Below are 22,358 nucleotides of genomic sequence, written 5' to 3' on the forward strand. Positions count from 1 at the left end.
CCCCGCGGCGGGGTCCCCCCCCATCCATGGGGCTCAGAGCTCCAGTGTCCCCCTGCCCCGCGGCGGGGTCCCCCCCCATCCATGGGGCTCAGAGCGCCACTGTCCCCCTGCCCCGCGGCGGGGTCCCCCCCATCCATGGGGCTCAGAGCTCCAGTGTCCCCCTGCCCCGCGCGGGGAGCGGCGGGGTCCCCCATTGCCCACAGCTCGCTGCCCCCGGGGCTGAGCTCCCGCTCCCGGGGGTCTTTGGCCGCCGCCGCCCCGGCACAAGCCGCGGGCCCGGCACGGGCGGGGAGGGGGCGGGACAGGCCGGCTGGTGCCGCGTGTGCCCGGGGAGGGGTCTCATAGCTACGGCGGCCGGGGCGGACCCGCTCCCGCAATTCCCGAGTCCCGCAGCCCGGTCTGTGCCCAGCTCGGGACCCCCTCGGCACCGCGGCGCTATTCCCCGCCCGCCCGAGGGGGGCGCCCGGCCGCTCTGTCCCGCCCGGCGCGTCTCGCTGGTTCCGCCGCCGCCACGGGCCCAAGTCTCGTGACCGGAAGCGGAAGTCCGGAGCCGGCGGCGCGATGGCGGCGGAGGGGGACGTGGAGCTGGAGCTGGAGACGGAGCCGAACGGGGCCGGGGGCGGGGCGGACGGGGCCGGGGGGCGGCCGGCGGAGAAGCCCCGGAAACACGACAGCGGCGCCGCGGACCTGGAGCGGGTCACGGACTATGCGGAGGAGAAGGAGATTCAGAGCTCGAACCTGGAGACGGTGCGGGCGGGCGGGGGCGGGGCGTGTGGGTGAGAGGGGCGGGGCGTGTGGCGGGAGGGGCGGGGGGCGGGCGGGTGAGAGGGGGCGTGGCGTGTGGCGGGAGGGGCGGGGCGTGGGACGGGCGGGGGCGGGGCGTGTGGGTGAGAGGGGGCGGGGCGTGTGGCAGGGGGCGCCCACGTGATGGGCTCGCTCAGAATAGATTCAGAAGCTGAAGCCGGCGCTGGCGTAAGACGCTGGAGGGCAGATGCTGAGGGGGGTTGGGGCCATGGGCCCCCGGGCAGTCTGGGGCTCTTCCCCCCCAACCAGCAGTGGCCTGAGAGTCCAGCACTAGAGGCCGCAGCGTGTGGCTCGTGGGACTCTGGGGGTGTGTTGGGAAGACGACCAGCTTGGCCTGATAGTGTATGGTGACGTGACTGTGCTGCCTTCCTGGGCTGTGGGCAGATGCCTTCCTCTGTATGCTGGAGGTAACCTTCCCTGCTTCTTCTGCCCAGGCCATGTCGGTGATTGGAGACCGAAGATCCAGAGAGCAGAAAGCAAAACAAGAGAGGTAAGTGCTCCCTGCACCTCTTGTCCCTTTCTAACATAGAGCTTTGAGATGCAATCTCCATGCTCTAGTCTGGGGCCAGTGCAGCCACAGATTAAACATCAGCCTTATTTGTTGTTGTAGGTTAGAATAGCTTCTTTGGAGTTGAAGCTCAGACAGTTCTGGCCCATGCCAAGCCAGGGCTTTCAGTTCCTGAGCTATTCAGTCCAGTAATAGATGACATGGCTTTGCCCATGCAGAATCTTCTGGAGGCCTAGGGCAGCGTTCTTCGAAGTGCGGGTCGTGACCCGGTACTGGGTCGTGGCATGTAAGGCACTGGGTCGCTCTGGTTAGCACCGCTGACTGGGGCATTAAAAGTCCAGTCAGTGGTGCTGCCCAGCTACTTGTTCTGACACCGCACTGCGCCCTGCAAGCAGCCAACAGTAGGTCCGGCTTCCAGGCAGGGGGGTCCTGGGGCTCCGCGTGCTGCCCCAGCCTCGAGCAACGGCTCCGCACGGCCAATGGGAGCTGGGGAGTGGGCGGTGCCTGCGGGCGAGAGCCACGTGGAGCCGCTTGTGCACCACCACCTAGGAGCTGGACCTGCTGCTCGCCGCTTCAGGCGCAGTGCAGTCTGCGATGCCAGGACAGGCGGGAAGCCTGTCTCTGCACCCTGGCTGCGCCACTGACCGGGAGCCGTCAGAGGTAAGTCCGTGCCCCAGCCCAGAGCCCTGACCCCATCCTGCACCCCAAGCCCCTCATCCCTGGCCCCAGCCCAGAGCCCTGCACCCCTGCCCCAGCCCAGAACCCCCTCCCACACCCTGAACCCCTCATTCTTGGCCCCACCCTGTAGCCCTCACCCCTGCACCCCAACCCTCTGGCTCAGCCCTGAGCCCCTCCCACACCCCAAACCCCTCATCCCCAGCTTCGCTGGGTCATGGGCATCAACAATTTTCTTCAACTGGATCCCCAGAAAAAAAGTTTGAAAACCACTGGCTTAGGGGACCAGGGTAGTTTTTCTGGTTAAACTTCCTGCCTGTCCAAGTCCAGTCTCAGGACTTGTGGCTTTATGCTTTGGCAAGGAGTTGCTGCAAGCTTTCTGATTGTACAGGTCTGTCGCATCTTACATGCATTTAACATGCGCAATTTCAACTTTACGCGGTCGGCAAAAACAAAAAAAGAGAAAAACAACAGTTTTAATACTATACCTGTAGTGTGGGCGATTTCGCCCGCCATTGAACTCAATGGGGTTTTGGCTATATGCGGTTTTTGCTTTACGCGCTAACCGTGGAAAGGAACCCCCGCGTAAGATGAGACAGACCTGTACTTTACAGTTGTGACTGAGTTGGTCTGGAAAAGGGGTCTGGAGCCTGTTGGTGCTTTATGTTCTGATTCCTTTTGTTACAGGGAAAAAGAACTGGCAAAAGTTACAATCAAGAAAGAAGATTTGGAACTGATTGTGAGTATGGAGGGCAGGGTGGATTTGTTTTAAATCACTAGTCAGGAAGACTCGATTTAATCACGGATTTCTACATACAAGTGCATTCTTGTTGGTTGTTATAACCTTAATACGTATTCTTCACAGCTCAGAGATAGATGAGACCCAAACTGGGTCTCTTTTATGGCCTGCTGCCATTATAGGTTTTCCCTTCTAGTTGACAGAATGGGATGGTAGATCTCAAATCAATGAAGGCTATACTCAGAAAGACCTCAAGACTTCTGGAATATGCTGCTCAAACAGTTTCACTTTTGTTTCTACTGCCTGTCCCTCCCTTCTCACATTTATCTCCAGACTTCTTCTCCTTGTCCAGATCTATTCCGCCCCCAACAATAATCTATTCATTGAACTTTTTGAAACTTTGCACTTTTAGAGAGATAAGGGATTGACTCTGTGTACACGAATTTGCAGAGGGACAATAGGGTTGAGGTCTGTTATTTCTCACCTCTATATATTATTTATTTAAAAACATTGTTGCTGTTAACAAGCATGTTAACTCTGGGTATACAAATCCACAGTTTGAGAACTGCAAAACTAAGCATCTCTGATGGTATCTTCTAGACTGAGCATAATCTATACAGAAGCCCCTGGAACTCCATAAGATGTGGTCCCTAATCCATGAACTATTGGAACTCATTTACAAAACTTTTCTTAAAGATTACATGAATATATTGTCTCATACTATAGAATTAGAATTTATAATCCCTATTCTATGCTGAGATATCTTTGAGCTATAATGTATCTTAATTAAAACTATCCTTAAATACGTTTTTTCCTCAAAAAGCATTTTATCAAAAAAATCTTTTTTTTTAAATCATTGATTTTTATCCACCCTGCTTTGCTGTATTGCACTGTAGTAAGCCAGGAACAGTAGCTGGACTCTGCAGCAGCTGTGTAACTTGTACTCGGTTGAGGCCTCAGTAATGCGGGAGTACCGAGCCTTAATTGAGTCCAGCCCTTTTCTTGTGTGATGTCTGCTGTTGTGCAGCGTCTTTTATCTCTGCTCCCTTCCCTGCAGATGAATGAGATGGAGATCTCTCGGGCAGCTGCAGAGCGTAGTCTGCGAGAGCATATGGGGAACGTGGTGGAGGCTCTAATCACCCTCACCAACTAACCACATTCCAACTGGACCACTTTGTGCTTTGAGAAGGGAACGAGGGAGGAAGACTCTTGTTGGAACTTCATGTCTTTGTGCGGTCACCCCTGCCGTGTGCACTGCCTTCCCAATAACTCTTTGAGAGAGTGATACTGGTCAGATGCTACATGTATTAACTTATTGAAATAAAGACATCCGTAACCTTCTGGGGACACAGTTTATAAAGCAGCTATGAATGGGCCCTGAGAACCCTGAAAGAGTGCTACCACCCACCTGTTGTGGAAAGCTTTGACCACAGTGCTCTTTGTGTAGATGGCAGGCTACTCACACAACGGAGTCACAAGGGGCTCTGCTGTGCTAGTAATGGATATGGTGTCAGATGTGAGACACATTGGATTTGGCCTGTAAAGCTCACCATGGTGGTGAGTACAGAGCTAAAAAAGCATTTTCTGCATGAAGCGTTCACTTAAACCTTCGTCAGAGAACAAGGGCTGAGCTCTCAAAAGGGAGAGATGGGGTAACGTTCCCACCCCTGCTGAATGGTTCTTTGATATTAACTTTATTCCCTTCTGCCATTATATTGCTCCATCACCCCCAAGTCTGTTTCTCTCCCTGCTGTTCACAGGCTTGAGATCTAGCTGCTATGGCCTTTCTATTTCTTAATCAGAGCTCCACTGGCTTCAGTCTTCCCTCCGTTAAGCCCAGCAGTCTTACTTTATATTATCTTCCTGTTTTGTCAGCTCCTAAAATCACATGGTCTGAGGGCAAAGACCTTCTAAAGCTTCTATATTCACAGTGCTAGAAGCCCTGCAGTGCTTTGCATGTAACATGTCTGGGTTAAGTGAAGGGCTGGTTCTGGCTGAATCAGCCTGCCCATGGTTTCAAGGCCTCATAGGGTCAGAACACGGGCTGCTTTATAGGGCCACAGCTCCCTACTGAAGCCCAGGGGCAAGCCTGGTTGTTACAAAGCGTGAGGTAAGCAGTCCTGGCAGCAGAGCCTTGTCTCTCAAAGGCAGTGTAGAGTTGAAGGGCTGGAGAGAACACTAGCTTCAACTTGTGCCCTGTTAGGGGCTGTGTGTTCCCCTGAGTGCTGAATAGCTGCTGGAGGGGCAGGGCATCCCTTCAGTCTCCATCTGTGGCCAAGAATGGATTGTGGGGAATGCGTGTTTATTGCCTGCACTGATAGCTTGGTGTGGACTGGGGCTCTAACAGCCTAATAGTGCAAGGCTGGGGCACCGGCACAGAACACCCCCCAAGGGTGAGCAGAAACAGTGCTGGGATACACAGCTGCAGGAGGCAGGGCCCAAGGGAACTGCTGCTAAGTCACCTCCTGCCTCAAAGCCAGAATTCCATCCACCTCACAGCACAACTGTGCCCTGCACCTCCTGTGAGCCGAGGCCTGAGTTGAGTTATGCAAACCCATAGCACAGAGAGAAAGGAGAGTGCCCTGGTTCAGCCACCAGCATGCCCCTCCCATCCCCAAAGAGTGATAGCAATGCCAGTCTTGTGAGAAAACAGCTTTTAATCAAAACTCAAATCTTGTGCCTTGGGGGCCTGGAAGAGCCCCAGACCCTATGGTACAGGTAGGGGAGCCTAGAGCCAAGCAGAGGGCTTGGCGAAAGAGGCTTCAAAGCCCCTCTGAGATAGGGCAGAGGAGACTGTTACAGCTGTTCCAGAGAACAAAAGGGAACTGCCTTCCCAACTGGAGATGGGGAGATGCTTTGGAACAGACTGTAGGAGCCTGCTGCTAATTCCAAGGGAACTGGGGGTTTGCTGACCCCTGGCAGTGGGAATCTGGGAAGCTGTCTAGTCCCGTGGGGCTGGTGGGGGCGAAAGACATTCGGCGCTGGGTCTGGCTGGCCTAGCAAGGATGGACTTTTCCTCTAATTCCAATTGAGCCTGGTGGAAAGTCTGTGCAGCCCCGCCCAGGTCACCAGGCAGGGTGGTGAGAGCTCAGTGCTGGAGCACAGAATGCAACTCAGCTCAAACAAATGGAGAGTAGAAGGAATTGGCCAAAACAGGCACACTTTATGCCCCAACACACTCGCAAGATTTCTGGCAGGGTTAGGACCCATGGCAGACAAGTGCCTTTCCACCCTGCTGTCGGCAGCATGACACTGTCCTGGGCACTCCCTTAGGTAGTTTTCCGCTTCTTAGCCGATGGTCTCTCAAAGACATCCCGCACGCCGGCTGCCTTCTGCTTGAAGAACTTGGTGTTCTGTGCACTTTCCTGACCCCAGGCAGAGTCGAAGGAGGTTGTGTCCTGATCCACCAGGTGTGTGTACTTGGTCCGCCCAGAGCGCCCAAAATTTTTGACCTAGGGAGAAAAAAATTCTGTGAGCTGCAACCCCCCCTGCAAGCAGGACCTACAGCACCCTCAGAGTACAAGGCACCAGTGCTCCACTGTGGACCAGGCCTCCATGTCACCCCACAGTACAGGTACCCTCTAAGACCCTGCTAGCTGAGAACCCACCCCACCCCCATGAGCCCATCTCCAGCACACATACCTGCATGACTTTGGGCAGGATGGTCTTGTTGAAGTGATCCTCCAGCGTGGGGGCACTGAAGTCTCTCTTGTACACTTCCTCATCTTCATCCTAGGGAGGGATGGACATGCAGCAGAGTCATTTAGAGTAAGCCCCCAGGGAAACCAGGTAGGGACACTCTGCACAAACAGCATAGTTCGTAGAGTCCTGGTAACAGCACTCAAGATTCCCTGCTCATGTCAGAATCCCAGACATTGGAGACAAGGCTTGTGTCCCATCTAGTCCATCTCCAGGGTCTAGAACATGATCAGTCTTAACAGTCCATATTTCACGGCTTTATTCAGACCAGTGGCAAATACACCAAGGAAATACACCTCCCACCTCATTTGTTTCTTGTAGCTTTTAGGCACTTTCCAAACATACTACAACCCTCCTGCCCCGGGGAGCTGACACTAGGTTAGAGGGAAGGGTGACAGCATAAGGGGAGAGTCCTGGGCTACACAAGACAACAAAATGTAAGGGGGTGTGCAAGGGGCTCACCTTTCAGATTCCAAGGTCCTTATTTCCCTCTGAATTTGTCTAGCTTCAACCTCCAGCCATTGGACCATGTTATATCTTTTGCTGCTAGCCTGAGGCGCCCAATGGTAAACATTTGTTCCCCAGGTAGGTACTATAATCAAGTCACCCTTAACCGTCTCTTTGTTAAACCAGATAGACTCAAGAAGCTCAATCTATCACTATAAGGCAGGTTTTCTAATCCTGTAATCACTCTCACGGCTCTTCTCTGACCCCTCCTCAATTTATCCACAGCTCCCTTGAGGCAGGGGCTTTGTGGATGAGCTCAGGAAGGGCAGTGTGTGCAGCCAGCAGAAGCAGGGGATTGTTTATGACAAGGGCAGATGAGGCAGAAGTCACAAAACAACAGGCCACTTGATTCTGCCTCTGACAGCTGTGACAAGCTTGCCTAGGATCCAGTAAAAGAAGGGCACCAGTGGAGGGATTCGGAGGGGACAGCAGACGTAGAACAGACAAGGCAAAGGATTCTGGCACCAACACTTCGTGAGGCAGCGTGGGAAGACTGTCACTGCAGCAAGATGGGAAGTGATGAGGGCCTCAAGGAGAGCTTGAGTTGTAAAGGTAGAAACTAAAAAGGGCAGACTCTAGAGATGTTGTGGAGGAAACAGCAACAAGATCTGGATGTGTGGGACATGGAGGAGAAACAAATCAGCCCAGGTTATGGGCCTGAATGCCAAAGAAAAGGGCTGGGTTGACCATGACAGGGAAAGGGGGAATGGAGAGGATTTGGGCCATATGAGATCAAATAGCGATGAGACATCCAGGTAGATCTGTCAGTCATTACCAGAGAGGTATTAGTGGATGCATGAGAACAACCCCAAGGAGGTCAAGTGACAATCAGTTTCACTGTCAGGAAGCTTCCTACATCTCCCTTTGTTTAATGTAACCTCACCTTCAGTCAAGCCCAAATCACACCACATCCTCTTAGGGATTCACAACCCTCAAACACAGCAGACTCATCTTGCTCTCCTGACACCACACCCCCTTTCAGTGGCTGTGTTGCCACTATACAGCTGTAGCCCTTGTAATCTTTCCTTTAATCCTTCCCCTGAGGCATCCAGAACAGAACACACTGTTCCAGGTGTGGGAGCCACAGAGCAGGGCTTCACTCACCATGAAGAAGGCCCCCCGGTGGTAGTACTTCTGCAGGAATTTGTATTTGCCCTTCACTGCCTTGTTGGTGATGACCTTGCCATTGGCACGGAGCTCAGCACGGCGCTCCTCCTCCGTCAGGTTCCGCATGCGCTCAATCTCAGCCTTCTCCTTTTCCAGTCTGTGCAGGAGGCACAAAGCCCGTTAGAGACAGCCCTACTCTCACCATGCCCTCTGCTCTGCCCAGAGGACAGAAAGCTTGTCCCACTCACATCCCTGGCCAGAGACTGCAGCTCTAGGAAGCAATTCAACCCACTAAATTCCAGGGGAGGGGCACGCACCAAATGCCCTGTCCCTCCAGGAGCTAAGATGGGGTGCCCTCTGCTCTGCCTTAGGCTGCAGTGGCTAGACAGAGCAGGAAATGGGGAGGGGAAGATGCCTCCTGGTGGCTGCTGTCTTCTGGGTCAGGGACTAGAGACATTCAAGCCCAAACCCAGGCTGCGGCAGCACTTACGCCTCTCGCTCCTCGCGGTCCCGTTTGATGCGCTTCAGTTCACGCACTTTCCAGGACTCGTACTCCTCCTCATCATTCTCGTCGTCAGTATCGAGCGCTTCCAGCGCAGCCAGCGATCGCTTGTTCTCCTCCAGCTCCTTCTTAGTCTCCTCCTCCACAATCTGCAGAGGGGACCAAGCTGCCAACTGAGCCTACTGCAGCAGACCAACCCTCTCCCCCAGATATGCTGCCCCACTGGACAGGCCCCCATTACCTTGAGTGTGTACTTCCGCCTCTCCTCCGCCAGCCGCTTTGCCTCCTGCTCCAACTCCTTCTGTTTCACTGCCTCTGCCTCTCGTTCCTGGACTGTAACTCGATCCTTCCTGGAACAGAGGGGCCATCACAGGCTTCTTTCCCCCTCTCACCGCACCTTACCCAGCCCTCTCCAAGTCCCACCCCAGCACTGGCTATTTCACTCTCTCTGGAGTCAGTGTCTGCCCCCGGGATCCGCACCTGTCTGGTGCTGCTTCAGGCCCCGTTGCCTTAGCAGCTTCCTGAGTGGCCTCTCGCACCCCCAGCTCTGTTGTGGGGAGAGAACCATTTCCTGTGGTACTCTGCACCTCACTGGCAATCCCCCTATCACCACTGAGTGGCACCTACCCAAAAGTAACAGCTAGTACCATGAAGAGACTGAGCCCATCCAGCTTGTGTACACTGCAGGGTCAGATGCAACTGACAGAGCTAAAAACAACAGCTGCCTGGAATCGATCACTCCCAGTCACTCAATTCCACAGACACATGCTGCCTATCTGTGCCAAGCCAGCACCTGACCTGCAGATAGAACCTGAGGTGCTATTAGCATGCGCACCAGTTGCTTTCTGAGCTACAGGATAATGAACATGAGGACGCTTCTCTGTGCACCAGCTGACCCTTCGCATTTTCCATCTAGGCTGGCACTCTGCCCTCCTTCAGGTGGGAGCAATCCCCACCCCCACAACAGCAAGGTACGCCACCTACTTGCGGATGAAGACAGGTTTGAGCCGTGGCTCCGTTTCATCCTCACTGTCTGTGTACTCCTCATACTCAGACTCGGATTCAGACTCCTCGCCAGACCTGCCTTCGTCCTCCACTTCCATCACCTCCATCTCCTCATTCTTCCTCTCCTGGGCTCGCTGGCGCATCATCCCACGACGACGCTCAATCTCCTAATTGAGGTACACACCAAACCCAAAGGGAGTCAACGGAACTGCTGACCTTCCATTCACCCCCAGGTCTCTTGCAAAGGGGTGGGGGAGGATGTTTGCCCCAGGCAGGGCCAAGAGGGGCAGAGGCCCCAAGTCCATTCTAACTCCTTCATGCAGTGGGTGAAATGGATGGAATTTACTGGCGTTAACAGCACCGATCCCTTGTTGCACAGAGGCCACACACTGATCCACCGCTCTGCATACCTCACCATGCAAACCAAAGGGGGCTTCAGCCAATGTTCCCTCCCCACAGCAGTGAGACACCAATCCATAGGAGTTGTCATACTGGACCAGACCAGTATCCGGTCACTGACAGTGGCCCGTCCCAGAGCTCCAGGGAGAGTGTGCAGAACAGGGCAGCTTTGGAGAGATACACCCCATCTTCCCCAATAGTTTCTAGCAGTCAGAGATTTCAGGTCACCCTGAGCAAGGGGTTGCAGCCCCGACCATCTTGGCTAATAGCCATTGATAGACCTGTCCTCCAGGAACTTATCTAGGGTTTTTTTTTTTTAACCCAATTTTACTTTTGACCTTCACAACATCCCATGGCAACAAGTTCCACAGATTGCCTGTGCATTGTGTGAAAAAGTATTTCCTGTTGTATTAAATGTTCTGCCTATTAATGTAATAAGGCATTTGTGTTATGTGAAAGGGTAAATAATGCTTCTCTAATCACGTCCTCCACACCAGTCATGATTTCTATCATCTCCCTCCTTAGTCATCTCTTTTCTAAGCTGAGCAGCCCTAATCTCTTTAGTCGCCCCTTGATCATCTTTGTTGCCCATCTAAGAACCTTTTCCAGTTGAACTATATCCTGAGATGGGCAACCGGAACTGTCCACAGTATGCATGGTGTGAGCGTACCATGGATTTATATAGTGGCATTAGGATATTTTCTGTCTTATTATCCATCCTTTTCCTAATAGTCCCTGTGTTACTGACCACGGCTGTGTACTGAGATGAAGTTTTCAGAGAACTGGCCTCGACGACTCAAAGTTCTTGAGTGGTAACAGCTAATTTAAAGCTCATCATTATACATGTGTAGTTAGAATTATTTTTTCCAATGTGCATTACACTGTGTACTTAACTGTTGAATTTCTTCTGCCAGTTGGTTGCCCACTCACCCAGTTTTTTGAGGTCCCTTTGTAACTCTTTGCAGTCAACTTTGAACTTATTTATTTTGAATAATTCTGTATCATCTGAAAACTTTTCCACTTCACTGTTCATTCCTTTTTCAGATTATTAATGAATATATCAAACTGCACACAACCCAGTATTGGGGTCCCCATTATTTACCTCTCTCCACTGTGAAAACTGACCATTTATTCCTACCTTTGTTTCCTATCTTTTAATCAGTTACTGATCCAGGAGAGGACCTTCCCTCTCATCCCATGTAACCCAAAGGGCAAGTCGAAACCATCTGCAGACCGACTCTTAACCTCTTTCAGATTCATCCAGGTATTAACCAGTCCCACCTGCCCATGGATCTGGTACTGCCCTGAGCTGCAGGAGGCTGGACCCCGCCCTGTGGGAACTCAGCTGAGAGAGCCTGGGGAACTGGTGCTTGCAGCATGTTTCCGTGGCTTGGCACATACCTCATCGTCAATCTCTTCTTCCTCCTCCTCGCTGGTATCCTCCCGTTCCATGCGCCAGGCATCTCCCTCCACCTCCGAGTCACTTTCTCCAACTACTTCTGGCTCGACAATTTTGCGGTGCCTTGCGAGTCTATGCACAGACACCAGAGTTAATCTTTCACAGCAATTCAACTGCCCTAAAGCAGTGACCATAGGCCGCAGCCCATCGAAATGCTCTGGGGCTCTTCCAGCTGAAGTCTCCACACACACATTCTCAACCCATTCCAGCCCCAATGACCCTGTCCTAACCCCACTGTTATAGCCCCAAGAATCACAGCAAAGAGGTATCTCAGCATGCCAAGCTGAACACGTGTGTTAATCTCAAATACTCAAGTAACTAAAAAATGTGGCTAGACCCACCAGTGTCCTAAATATAATCAGACTGTAGCAATCATAGCTCTTATGTACAGGCTGCTACAGTACAAACCATGGATTAGTCTCCTTGACAGTCTGAGCACCTGGGCTGCAGGCAGAGCTATAGCAGCAAAGTTTGGAAAAAGTAACATTTCTTCTCGGAAGGTTGGTTTACATGGTGCCATTGAAGATCCAGTAGCTGGATTGCTCAGGGACAGACACTTCTGTTCATCCCACTGTAGAAAATGCAGCTTCCACTGGGATCCTGCTTCTTTAGCAATTATAAAGATTGAGGCAACGCTAGAACTGACCCAGCTACTCCTCATAGATATGAATTACTGACTTGAGGTGAATTAAATAAACGTTACTCACTGCACCTAACTGAGATAGACAGATAACATGGCATCCCCCTATCTCCATACAAGAATGTTCTCCTGTTTTATAGATTTTGCTTTCCTCCCCATGTAAAGACCTTAAGGAGCTAGCTGTACTATTTATGGTCACTTTCAGAACTTGTGGACTAACTGCACTAGCCTAAATAATTCTTTAGAGGTGTGACAATGCATAGAGCTGCTTTTCCTTCCTATATCCCTCTAGTTAAAATGTGGGGAATATATAAAAGGGACACGCCAAAAAGTTACACACCTGAAAAATGCATCCCTACAACTGACTCAAGCAAAGTCTAGTTACCATAACAAAAAGTTGAGCGAAAATCTTTAATTTCCATATATTTCTTCATATTTTCAGTTTGTTTACACAATGTCTTGGACAGCACTCCGGGAGAGTCAGCTCCAAAGGCTAGGTCTTTCACAAAGAGAAACTACTGAAAACATAACAAAGGTGACTGTAAAGCCACAACTGTCAGGGTATCTCAGGGGCAGGTTGGCCTGACACTACTTGCTGTGTCTCTCTCTTTGACTGAGGCTGGGTCTACACTACCCGCCTGAATCGGTGGGTAGAAATCGACCTCTCGGGGATTGATTTATCGCGTCCCGACGATCGATCCCCGAATCGACGCTCTTACTCCACCAGTGGAGGTGGGAGTAAGTGCCGTTGACGGGAAGCCGCAGGGGTCGATTTTGCCGCCGTCCCTACAGCGGGGTAAGTCGGCTGCGATATGTCGAATTCAGCTACGCTATTCACATAGCTGAATTTGTGTATCTTAAATCGACCCCCCCCCCCCCCCCCCCGTAGTGTAGATGTAGCCTAAGGCAGGGCTGTCATGGGCAGGAGCTCACCTCTCCTCCACATCCTCGTTAATGCGGTTCTGCAAGCGCCGCAGACGGGGGTCACTAGCTGAATCTTCCTCCTGCTCCTCTAGCTCCAACTCCTGCTCCTTCGCCTTCTTAATGAACTGGAACTCCTCATCCTCCTCGTCCGAGGACTCCATGGGCGCATAGTCTGGCCGCTTCCCCGACACATAGCGCTTCACCTTCACCTTCTCCATGGAGATCTCACCTGCAAGGAGAGAAGGGGATGGGTTACTACAGACCTGAACTTCTCACCGCCCCAGTACCCCAGGACAAACCGGGCACAGCTCCCAAAAAACCAGAGCAACCAGCCCCGGGGAAAACCTGCCCTGCCCAGCCCAGCCCAGGCCACCCCCAGTCCCCCGGCGAGACTCGCCCCCCCCCACCCAGCCCCGGGCCCAGTCCCCCGGCGAGACTCGCCCCCCCCCAGGCCCGGGCCCAGTCCCCCGGCGAGACTCGCCCCCCCCAGGCCCGGGCCCAGTCCCCCGGCGAGACTCGCCCCCCCCAGGCCCGGGCCGGCCGCGCCAGGCAGAGGGAGCGGAGTCTCCGCGCCCCGCCCGCTCTCACCCTTCTCGTTGCGGACGGGCACGGCCCCCGCCGTGGACTGGATCGGCGGCTGCTTCATCAGGGCGCTGGGGACCGACATGGCGGCAGCTTCTGGCCGGAACACGGGACTCGCCGACACCGGGAACAGACTCTCCCGACCGTGAGCCCCGGAAACGGAACCACCCTCTCACTGGGTCGCCGCCAAGACCCGGAACCGGAAACTAGTTTAGCTCTCAGACTCGCACTGACCGGAACTGCGTCAGAGCGGGTCCGGGAGGAGGGATAGAGTTTCCGGAAGCAGATGATAGACTGTCCAGCCCGCGCAGCGGGGAATTGTGGGAAGGTGGCGTTGGACACAGTGCCCGTCGGGTCGCCGCTGCCGCCGCCTTCGCTCTCCCCACCCCGGGGCGTCCCGTGGAGCTCGGCAACGCCCCCTCCCCGCCGGACACGGACCGGGGCCGCCCCGCGCCTCGGCCGGGAGCCCGGCCCTGGCCCCGCGTGCGGCCGGTGCAGCCCCCGCCGGGGGCCGGAGCGCGGGGCTGGGGCAGCGGGAGCGGGAGCGGGGCGGGCCCGGGAGGGAGCAGCGGCCAGTCCGCGCTGGGAGCTGGGGCAGCCGCGGCAGCGCCGAGGCTCGTGGGGCCCCTGGGAGCCCCGTGCTGAGAGGGGCGCACTCGGGGGTTCCCTGCCCCACGGAGCCGGGGCGGGCCCGGGAGGGAGCAGCGGCGTTTGCTCCCGGAGGGGGCCTGGCCCGGTGCTCTCGGGTTGGGAGGCTGCCCAGGGAGGGGACGTGGGGCAGAAGGCAGCCATGGGGAATTGGGGGGTGGAGGGGCGAAGGGGGCAGGGTGGGTGAGATCTGAGCCAGGCCTAGGCTGAGTAAGAAGTTGTAACGGGACAGGGGAGGGATAGCTCAGTGATTTGAGCATTGGCCTGCTAAACCCAGGGTTGTGAGTTCAGTCCTTGAGGGGGCCACTTAAGGATTTGAGGATTGGTCTTGCTTTGAGCAGGGGGTTGGACTAGATACCTCCTGAGGTCCCTTCCAACTCTGGCATTCTATTCTGTGATAAACTCTATTCTAGACGAGGTGTAGGGGCGTGGGAGTGAGGGAGGCTGTAGTGCTCAGGCAGGGAGAACTTGAACAAGGGAGGAAAGGGCAGCGTGCTGTGGAGGACAGCAATGGGATTCAGGCGTGGTGGGGGGTGATGATGGAGAATAAAGGAGAGCAAAGACTTTGGTGGGAGCAAAGAGCAGGAGTTCAGTTTTGATCTCCAGGAGCATGAGTCACATCCCTGCGGTGAGCGCCAGGTCTTGGTCCCTACTTGGGCAGTGGAAGAACCTGATTGCCCACAGGAAGTGGGAGGCAGGAGAGTGGTGCATCTCATCTCTATTTGGGATGTTGTGAGCTCCACTGGACAGGGACCATTTGTGCACCTGAGAACTGAGGGCGACTCACCAAATCTGTCCTCATGCCAGGATGGGGGCTAGCCATGCCCTCAAAGCAGGGGAGGAAGTGATTGCCCCTCAGATGCCCAGTGTCCAATACCAGAGCTGAGCCAGCAGCGCCAGGCTGGGGTGGCCATGAACTTTGCGGCTGTTCCATAAGACTCATCAGCCTGGATGTTAAATTGCTGAGCACTCAGAGCCTTGAAGTCTCCAATACCTCCATGGCGAGGAGCTCCCATAGGATGCCCCAGTGCAGTGAGGTGAGCCATATACTGTATTACAGCCTGCTGGGCATCGAGACCTGCCTTTCAGGTGGTGCTAACGGCGTGGACATGCCATCCTCCTTGCCCATTCATGCTGCACGTAGTACCCTGCTGCTACACAGCCAGGTGTCAATAATATATACTAAGCTGCTTCCAGAGACAGAGCCATGATGGGATGGGCCTTGTGTCAATCAATGGGACCCTCGGCCCCGACACTCCCATTCTGGCTACTAATTAAAGGTGAACCCAATGGAATGGCCAATCACTCCAGCCATTTCCCTGCCCAGAAAGCGAGAAGCCTGATGCCCCTTCCCAGGCCTCTACACTTCCGATGTGCAGCCACGCTATTCATCCTTCGTGGCCCCCCAGCTGCCCTTCAGAGGGGCATAACAGCTGTAGCTCAGTGCCTGAATGAGAACTTCCAGGGCAGGTGCCCCAAAGGTTTAATAAAAGGGCAGCTTCTTTCCTGGGCCGGGGGAGTGGGCACAGGAAACCTTTCTCAGGTGCCTGGGACTGATGGAGCTGGTCGTGGCTGGTGCTTCCCCGAAGTGCCAGGCAGCAGGAGTGATTGTGGTTTGTGTGTGCCATCGCAGTTCTGCCCCGGGGCAGTAGCCATGATGCACTGTCACAGCAGCTACCCGGGATTTCACTGAGCGAAGCTGAGGTGTTAACCATGGAGGTGCGGTGCCACGTCACGGGAGCACTTGTTTGTTAACCACTGAGTGCAGCTACACCTTATCCCCGGAGCACCTGCTCAGCTTGGCCGGCACTCTGGAGAAAACGGCTGCCAGGATTCATACGGGACAGCCGTTGAGGAGGTGGGGCAATTCCAGGAGCCCTTGTAAGGCTGCAGCAGGGCCACCTGGGTCCTATCTGGCCCCACCCAGCCCTGGGTTGCCCTAGAAATCGATTTCAGGCTGCGTCACAGGCACTGACCCCATTTCTGCAGCTCTCTGCTGTCTTCTTGGAAGAAAGGATGAGGTTTCTGCTTCCAGGAAACCCAACCACCGGGGTGGCAGTGCCTGAGGTGCAAGCAGGTGAGCCTTCCTGCGGAAGCCACAGCTGAGGGGCCTCAGGAGCTGGAAAGGTGGTGAGCTCTGTGCTGCTCCTGCCTGTTGCTAGCTGCCCTTTTTCCCCAATGGAAAGACCCACTTATGGGTCCAGTCTGCACCTGGCAGGACATTCATATGGCTCTGAAAATCAGACCGTCATCCAGTGGCTGGAAACTGAAGCCAGATTCAGATTAGAAGTTAGGCCCATGTTTAACTGAGAATGACTAACCATTGGGCCAACTGCCAAGGGCAGTGGTGGAGTGTCCCTCTCCACAAGTTACGGGCTCAGTGCAGGGGTAGCTGGGTGACCGTCACTGCTCTCTGCTAGACAGGAGGTCAGACAATGAGCACAATGGTCCCTTTTGGCCTTGTACTCTGTGACCCTGAGGTGCTGCCCTAAGGTCTAGACCCGACATGTCTGGGGCAGGTGGAGCAGCTGCAGATGGTGCCAGCACCAGAGACCCTGACTCGGATGGGGTTATGCTGCCTGCTTGGCACATGTCCTGGGAGCCGGAAACATGGCCCAGGCTCCAGGGCTTTAGGTCTCTAGTGAGACTTGTTTCACAGGCAGCTGCTGGCTGCACATGGGTTTGTGCTGTCATTTCTGCCCTGTCCTAGACTGCAGGGAGGGGAGATCTCTGGTAGCTTCTCCTTGGCCATCAGACATCCCTCCCCTCCCCCACCCTGCAGTGAGGGCAGACCAGAGCCCTGGCACCCCCAGGGGTACGCTGCTTCAAGGGAAGCCCTAACGCTACTGACGCAGCGCAGCTGTGGGCCGGGCAGGGCACAGTTTGTGCTGCCTGCCCTGGCAGAGTATCACAGTGCACCCCCCCCCCAAAATTAATGAGATGTCACCACTGCTCAGATAGAGCTTCAGCACATAACTCCGCTGCTGAAAAACTTAGAACAGCAAAAAGCTTGACAATGACACGCAAACACATGATGTCCCACATAGCTGGAGTTCCAGTTGTAGTAAGATGAGGCCCTGAAACAATCTTTTGTCTCTGAAGCCTGAACCAAAGTACTTCCAGGCATTGCTAAGCAAAAGCTGGGCTGTGAGCCAGAGGCAGGCCCCACTCACAGAAGTTGGCGAGAAGCAGGTGCGTCCACATAGAAGTGCTAATAAGAGGAACTTGTGCCAAGATGACATCAGGACACTCCACAGACGTAGCAAGGAACAGGCAGGTGCATCTTAAAGACAGGGTCAAAAGGACAGCATGATGGATCTGTTTGAAACAACATGATCAAAGGGGAGACAGCCCCCAATGAGCCAAGGGGCTCTACCTCAATACGTCAGTAGGGATGAGTAATCTGTCCTGTAACTGTATAAAAGTAGGTCCCGGAGTGCGCATCTTTGTCCAGCCTAGGGGGCAGTGGAGTGTCCCGCCACTGAGTGAGCTGTGTCGATTGCCAGGGGGCACATAGTCGTGGTATGTCCTGTAGAGTCTATATAGGAAACTATTACAGTGCTTCGTTTGACAATAAACCTGGCTCGGGTTCCTTCGTACCTTACTAGAGTCTGTGGTTTTTGGGGGTTCTCTTGGGGTTTGCTGTGTCCGCTATCTGCGCAGAGCCGGGGCAGCACACAGAGGGAACACACACGCAGCCGACTGTTATCATCGAACAAGAGCAGAGCACCACACGGGTAGCTACTGACAACACCAGTCAGCATCTCAGCAAGCCAGGAAATGCTCTTTCTCATTGGCTGTCATTCCAGATGACCTTGGAAGTTAACAATTATGCAACATAAGAAGTGGGCATCAGCACTGAACCAGCCTGCTTTGATCCAGGTGCATTTGGAAATTGCAAGCCCCAACTGTGCAGAAGTCAAATCACCTGGGTCTCCTTCCTCAGAGCAACAAGTGCTGCAGATGAATGTGTCCTAGAATCAGTACAGTTGGCTGTTGGCCATAAACGGGCCTAGGTTTCATGGGCTGGATTCTGTCAGGGGGAACAATAGGAGCACCTGTGAAGATCCCTCGATTGTGGGGGCTGTTCTTAGCCAAGGTTTTGGATTCCATGTCTCCTGGCCCTTCCCTCTAAGTGGCAGGTAGCTCACGGGTAGCCTGAGCTTGCGGAGAAATGCACCCTCTCCTGCCTTCTCTCTGGGCTTGTGCCGTCCGTCCCTCCACTCCTGCTCCAAGAGCAGCTAGGAAGGACTAAGCCCAAGCTTTGTTGATGGGCTGTGGCAAGGTGGGGGATGCAGTTACAAGACACAGCTTCCAGCCGGCCTGGCTCCAGAGCACGGTGCCCTGTGCAGGTTGAGGTACCAGCAATATTTCCATGGCTCCAGGGCCATCCCTGCTGAGCCAGGTGAATGGCACAGGGCTGGCAGCCTCGGGCAGGACGAGAACTCGTGGCACATACAGCATGTGAGAGGCCAGGACAATCTTGTCCCATCCCTTCCTGTCCCTGGGCTTCTCTACGGCCTCTGGTGTAAGCCTCTGACCTTTTGGCCGTAGGCTCTATTCCTGTCCCACGTGTGATGCTCTCATGTGGATGGGGTTCCTGTGGTGATGGGCACATTACCAGTGGAGAGGCCAGATTCCTGACAGGGAGTTTTAACTTTTATCAGAAAGTAGCAGTTCACTTTTTCCAGATGGGCCCTGTGTGGTGATGACCCAGGCACCAGCTTTGTTACAATGAATCCTGGAAATCGGGAGCGGTTCTCAGTGAGGAGAGTCCTGTAATTAGCCCTCCACTCCCGCAAACCTTACTTCAGTTAACAATGGGCTCAACAAACAAAACTCCCTAAACTTACCCCTTGAACCCAATTTCCAGTCACAAAGCTGATTCACTTAGTTATTCTCAGCAGTATCAAATTATCAAAGTGACTGTTTCCTGTGCAATTGCTAGTTTGTTTTAATTACTCCTCTGACACCTAAGTGATTTCCTCTTCTTTGTAAGGAGATGCGTGATCAGAATCTATTCGGTTACACGGAAGTCCCCGTCCTGGGGTTTGGCATAAAGAGGAGGCTTTCATGTCTGACCTGTATATCACAGGCCAGAGACCTGCCCCCAAGTCATCCCTAGCTTAGATCAAAGCTTTTTAGAAAAACATCCAGTCTTGATTTATAAAAAGCAACAGTGGGTCCTGTGTCACCTTTAAGATTAACAGATGTATTGGAGCATAAGCTTTCGTGGGTGACTGCCCACATGCATCTGACAAAGTGGGCATTCACCCACAAAAGCTTATGCTCCAATACATCTGTTAGTCTTAAAGGTGCCACAGGACTCTCTGTTGCTTTTTACAGATCCAGACTAACACGGCTACCCCTCTGAGTCTTGATTTAAAAATTGTCAGTGATGGAGAGTCCACCACAACCCTTGGTAAGTTGCTCCAATGGTTAGTTACCCTCACTGCTAAGAGTGTACACCTTATTTCCAGTGGGAATCTGTCTAGCTTTGATTTCCAGCCTCTGGATCATTTTAGACTGTTCTCTGCTAGACTAAAAAGCTCATTATCCAATATTTGTTGGTACTTCTAGATGTAGTCAAGTCACCCCTTAACCTTCTCTTTGTTAAACTAAAGAGATTGAGCTCCTTGGGTCTGTCATTGTAAGGCAGGTTTTCTAATCCTCTAATCATTCTTGTGGCTCTTCTCTGAACACTCACCAATCATTTCTTGAATTGTGAATGCCAGAACTGCACAGTATTCCAGCAACTGTCACACACATGCCATTCTGAGACCGATCACTTAGCCATCTTTTAATCCATTTAATGTGTGCCAGGTTAATTCTTGTATTCTAGTTTGTAATCAAAATGTTGTGATACTTCTGTAAGGCATTTGATTTAGTATGTTACATCAACACTATCACTTTATCAACCACATTTATAATCTCATCAAAAAGATATTGAGTTAGTTTGACAGGATCTATTATCCATGCATTCATGTTGATTAGCATTGATTATATTACCCTCCTTTAATTCTTTATTAATCGAGTCTGTATCAGCCGCTCCGTTATCTTGCCCAGGATCAATGTCAGACTGATATTCCATTTATGCTTTTAAATATTGGCACATTCGCTTTCTTCCAGTCTGCTGCAACCTCCTCTGGTATTCCAACACTTGTTGAAAGTAAACATTAATGGTCCAGCAAGCTTCTCAGCTAGCTCTTTTAAAACTCTTGGACGCAAGTTATCCAGACCTTCTGATTTTAAAAATGTTTAATTTTAGTAGGTGCTAACATGATCCTGAGATTCTAGTGGAATGGAAAGTGTGTTATCATATATGACTATATCATCTGTTTCTTCCCAAATACAGAACAAATATATAACTTCTGCCTTTTCTGCATTATTATTGATAATTCTACCATTTCCATCTAATAGTGGACCAATACCATTATTAGGATTCTTTTTGTTCCTAATATACTTTAAAAATTCCTTCTTACTGTCCTTAACAATGCTGGCCATAGATTTCATCTTGAGTCTTTTTGCTTCCTTTATCAACTTTCTCAAATTCCTAGCTTCTGATTTATATTTGCTACTATCAACTTCCCCTTTCTTCCATTTGTTATATATTTAATTTTTTTATAGCTGCCTTCACTTTCCCTCAAAAGGAGGTCCGTTTTTAACCAGCACAGCCTTCTTCCTCGATTGTGCATTTTGGGCATCTAGTTAAGTGTTCTTAAACGATTCCCAATTACTAATTTTTTTCTGATTAAATTCCTCCTTCCAGATGATTTGGCTCATAATTTTTTTCAGCTTTGTGAAATTGGCCCTTTTAAAGCAACAAGTATATGCATCACTGGTCTGGATTTTATTCTGCTTCCACATTATAAATGTGATGATCAAGTCATGATCACGTGTACCTAAATTACCATTCATGTTTAGTTCTATGATCAGTTCCTCTTTATTTGTCAGGACAAGGTCTTATATAGAATCCCCCTCTCTGGGTGAAACATTTTTTGAATTAGGAAATTGTCATCTCTAATATTCAGGAATTCCAAGGATGTTTTAGTACTGGCAGCATGAGATCTCCAGCGTATTTCACTCAAAATTGAAGTACCCCATGATCACTCAGCTTCCCCCGCTACACATTATAGATAGGTGCATAAGGAGCCAGTCATCCTGTTCCCTAATGTGATTGGGTGGTCTGTAGCAGACACCAAGTAATACCCCATCTTGTGCTTTATCTGTTAGGACATTGATCTGTAAGCATTCAAGATCATTTTCTTTCAAGTTATCAGTGACTCAGAAACAGGTTTGGCTTCTGCCTGTGCTCTTTATACATAGACTCAGTGCACAGTCATATTGAAAATGCTAATTTCCTTGAAATAAACCCTCCTTTTACCTTGCAAGAGGAGAACAAGAGCCATCCACCCTGAACATAAGAACGGCCAGACTGGGTCAGACAAAGGTCTATCTAGCCCAGTATCCTGTCTACCGACAGTGGCCAATGCCAGGTGCCCCAGAGGGAGTGAACCTAACAGGTAATGATCAAGTGATCTCTCTCCTGCCATCCATCTCCACCCTCTGACAGACAGAGACTAGGGACACCATTCCTTATCCAATTGATCAAATTGGCCCTGTCAACACTGGTTCTCCACTTGTGAGGTAGCTCCCTTCTCTTCATGTGTCAGTATATTTATGCCAGCATTTGTAATTTTCATTCAATGCATCTGAAGAAGTGTTGTTGTTGTTTTACCCCCATAAGCTTATGCCCAAACAAATCTGTTAGTCTTTAAGGTGCCACCGGACTCCTCATTGCTTTTGTGGATACAGACTAACACAGCTACCCCCTGATACTTTCTAGTCAATTTCTCATCCGGCTCTCATTCCAGCATTAACAAGCTCAAGGCTGCAGCACTGGGGTTGCAAACTGCAGGGAAGGGTCATGTTTGAAACACACTGTTCCCATCAGTACTTGCTAATGTTCTGGGGACATGTCTACTAGTGGCTGGTTTGGAAGAAACTGTTCTTTATCGCCAGACATGGCTGTTGGGCCCGAATTGTTCTGATAGTGCCCCTGGCCAAAGGAGCGAATAATACCCATGGCCAGCATTAGGGACCTTGGTGTTTATGCCCCATGATTTCTTTGGTTACTGTTCTCCAGGCCCTTCCACTTCA

The 22,358-nt window shown here is 52.2% G+C and overlaps 2 protein-coding genes across 2 annotated transcripts; one reads left to right on the top strand and one right to left on the bottom strand.

The window, feature by feature from the left end:
• The first annotated feature begins 546 nt into the window (after nt 1–546).
• HYPK (huntingtin interacting protein K) lies at nt 547–4,067 on the top strand. Its single transcript, XM_054041815.1, has 4 exons — nt 547–747; nt 1,239–1,294; nt 2,675–2,726; nt 3,784–4,067. The coding sequence occupies exons 1-4, from the start codon at nt 562–564 to the stop codon at nt 3,877–3,879; spliced, it is 390 nt and encodes a 129-aa protein (XP_053897790.1). The 5' UTR covers nt 547–561; the 3' UTR covers nt 3,880–4,067.
• Nucleotides 4,068–5,855: 1,788 nt separating this feature from the next.
• On the bottom strand, nt 5,856–13,730 carry MFAP1 (microfibril associated protein 1). The gene is made up of 9 exons (XM_054041814.1): nt 13,557–13,730; nt 12,978–13,197; nt 11,347–11,476; nt 9,526–9,713; nt 8,783–8,891; nt 8,530–8,690; nt 8,037–8,196; nt 6,369–6,458; nt 5,856–6,178 (listed from the first exon to the last, which is right to left on the bottom strand). Exons 1-9 carry the CDS (start codon nt 13,633–13,635, stop codon nt 5,996–5,998), a joined length of 1,320 nt encoding a protein of 439 aa, XP_053897789.1. The 5' UTR covers nt 13,636–13,730; the 3' UTR covers nt 5,856–5,995.
• Between the last annotated feature and the right edge of the window lie 8,628 nt (nt 13,731–22,358).

The sequence above is a fragment of the Malaclemys terrapin genome, chromosome 10 (assembly GCF_027887155.1).
Source record: "Malaclemys terrapin pileata isolate rMalTer1 chromosome 10, rMalTer1.hap1, whole genome shotgun sequence".
Taxonomy (NCBI): Eukaryota; Metazoa; Chordata; order Testudines; family Emydidae; genus Malaclemys; species Malaclemys terrapin.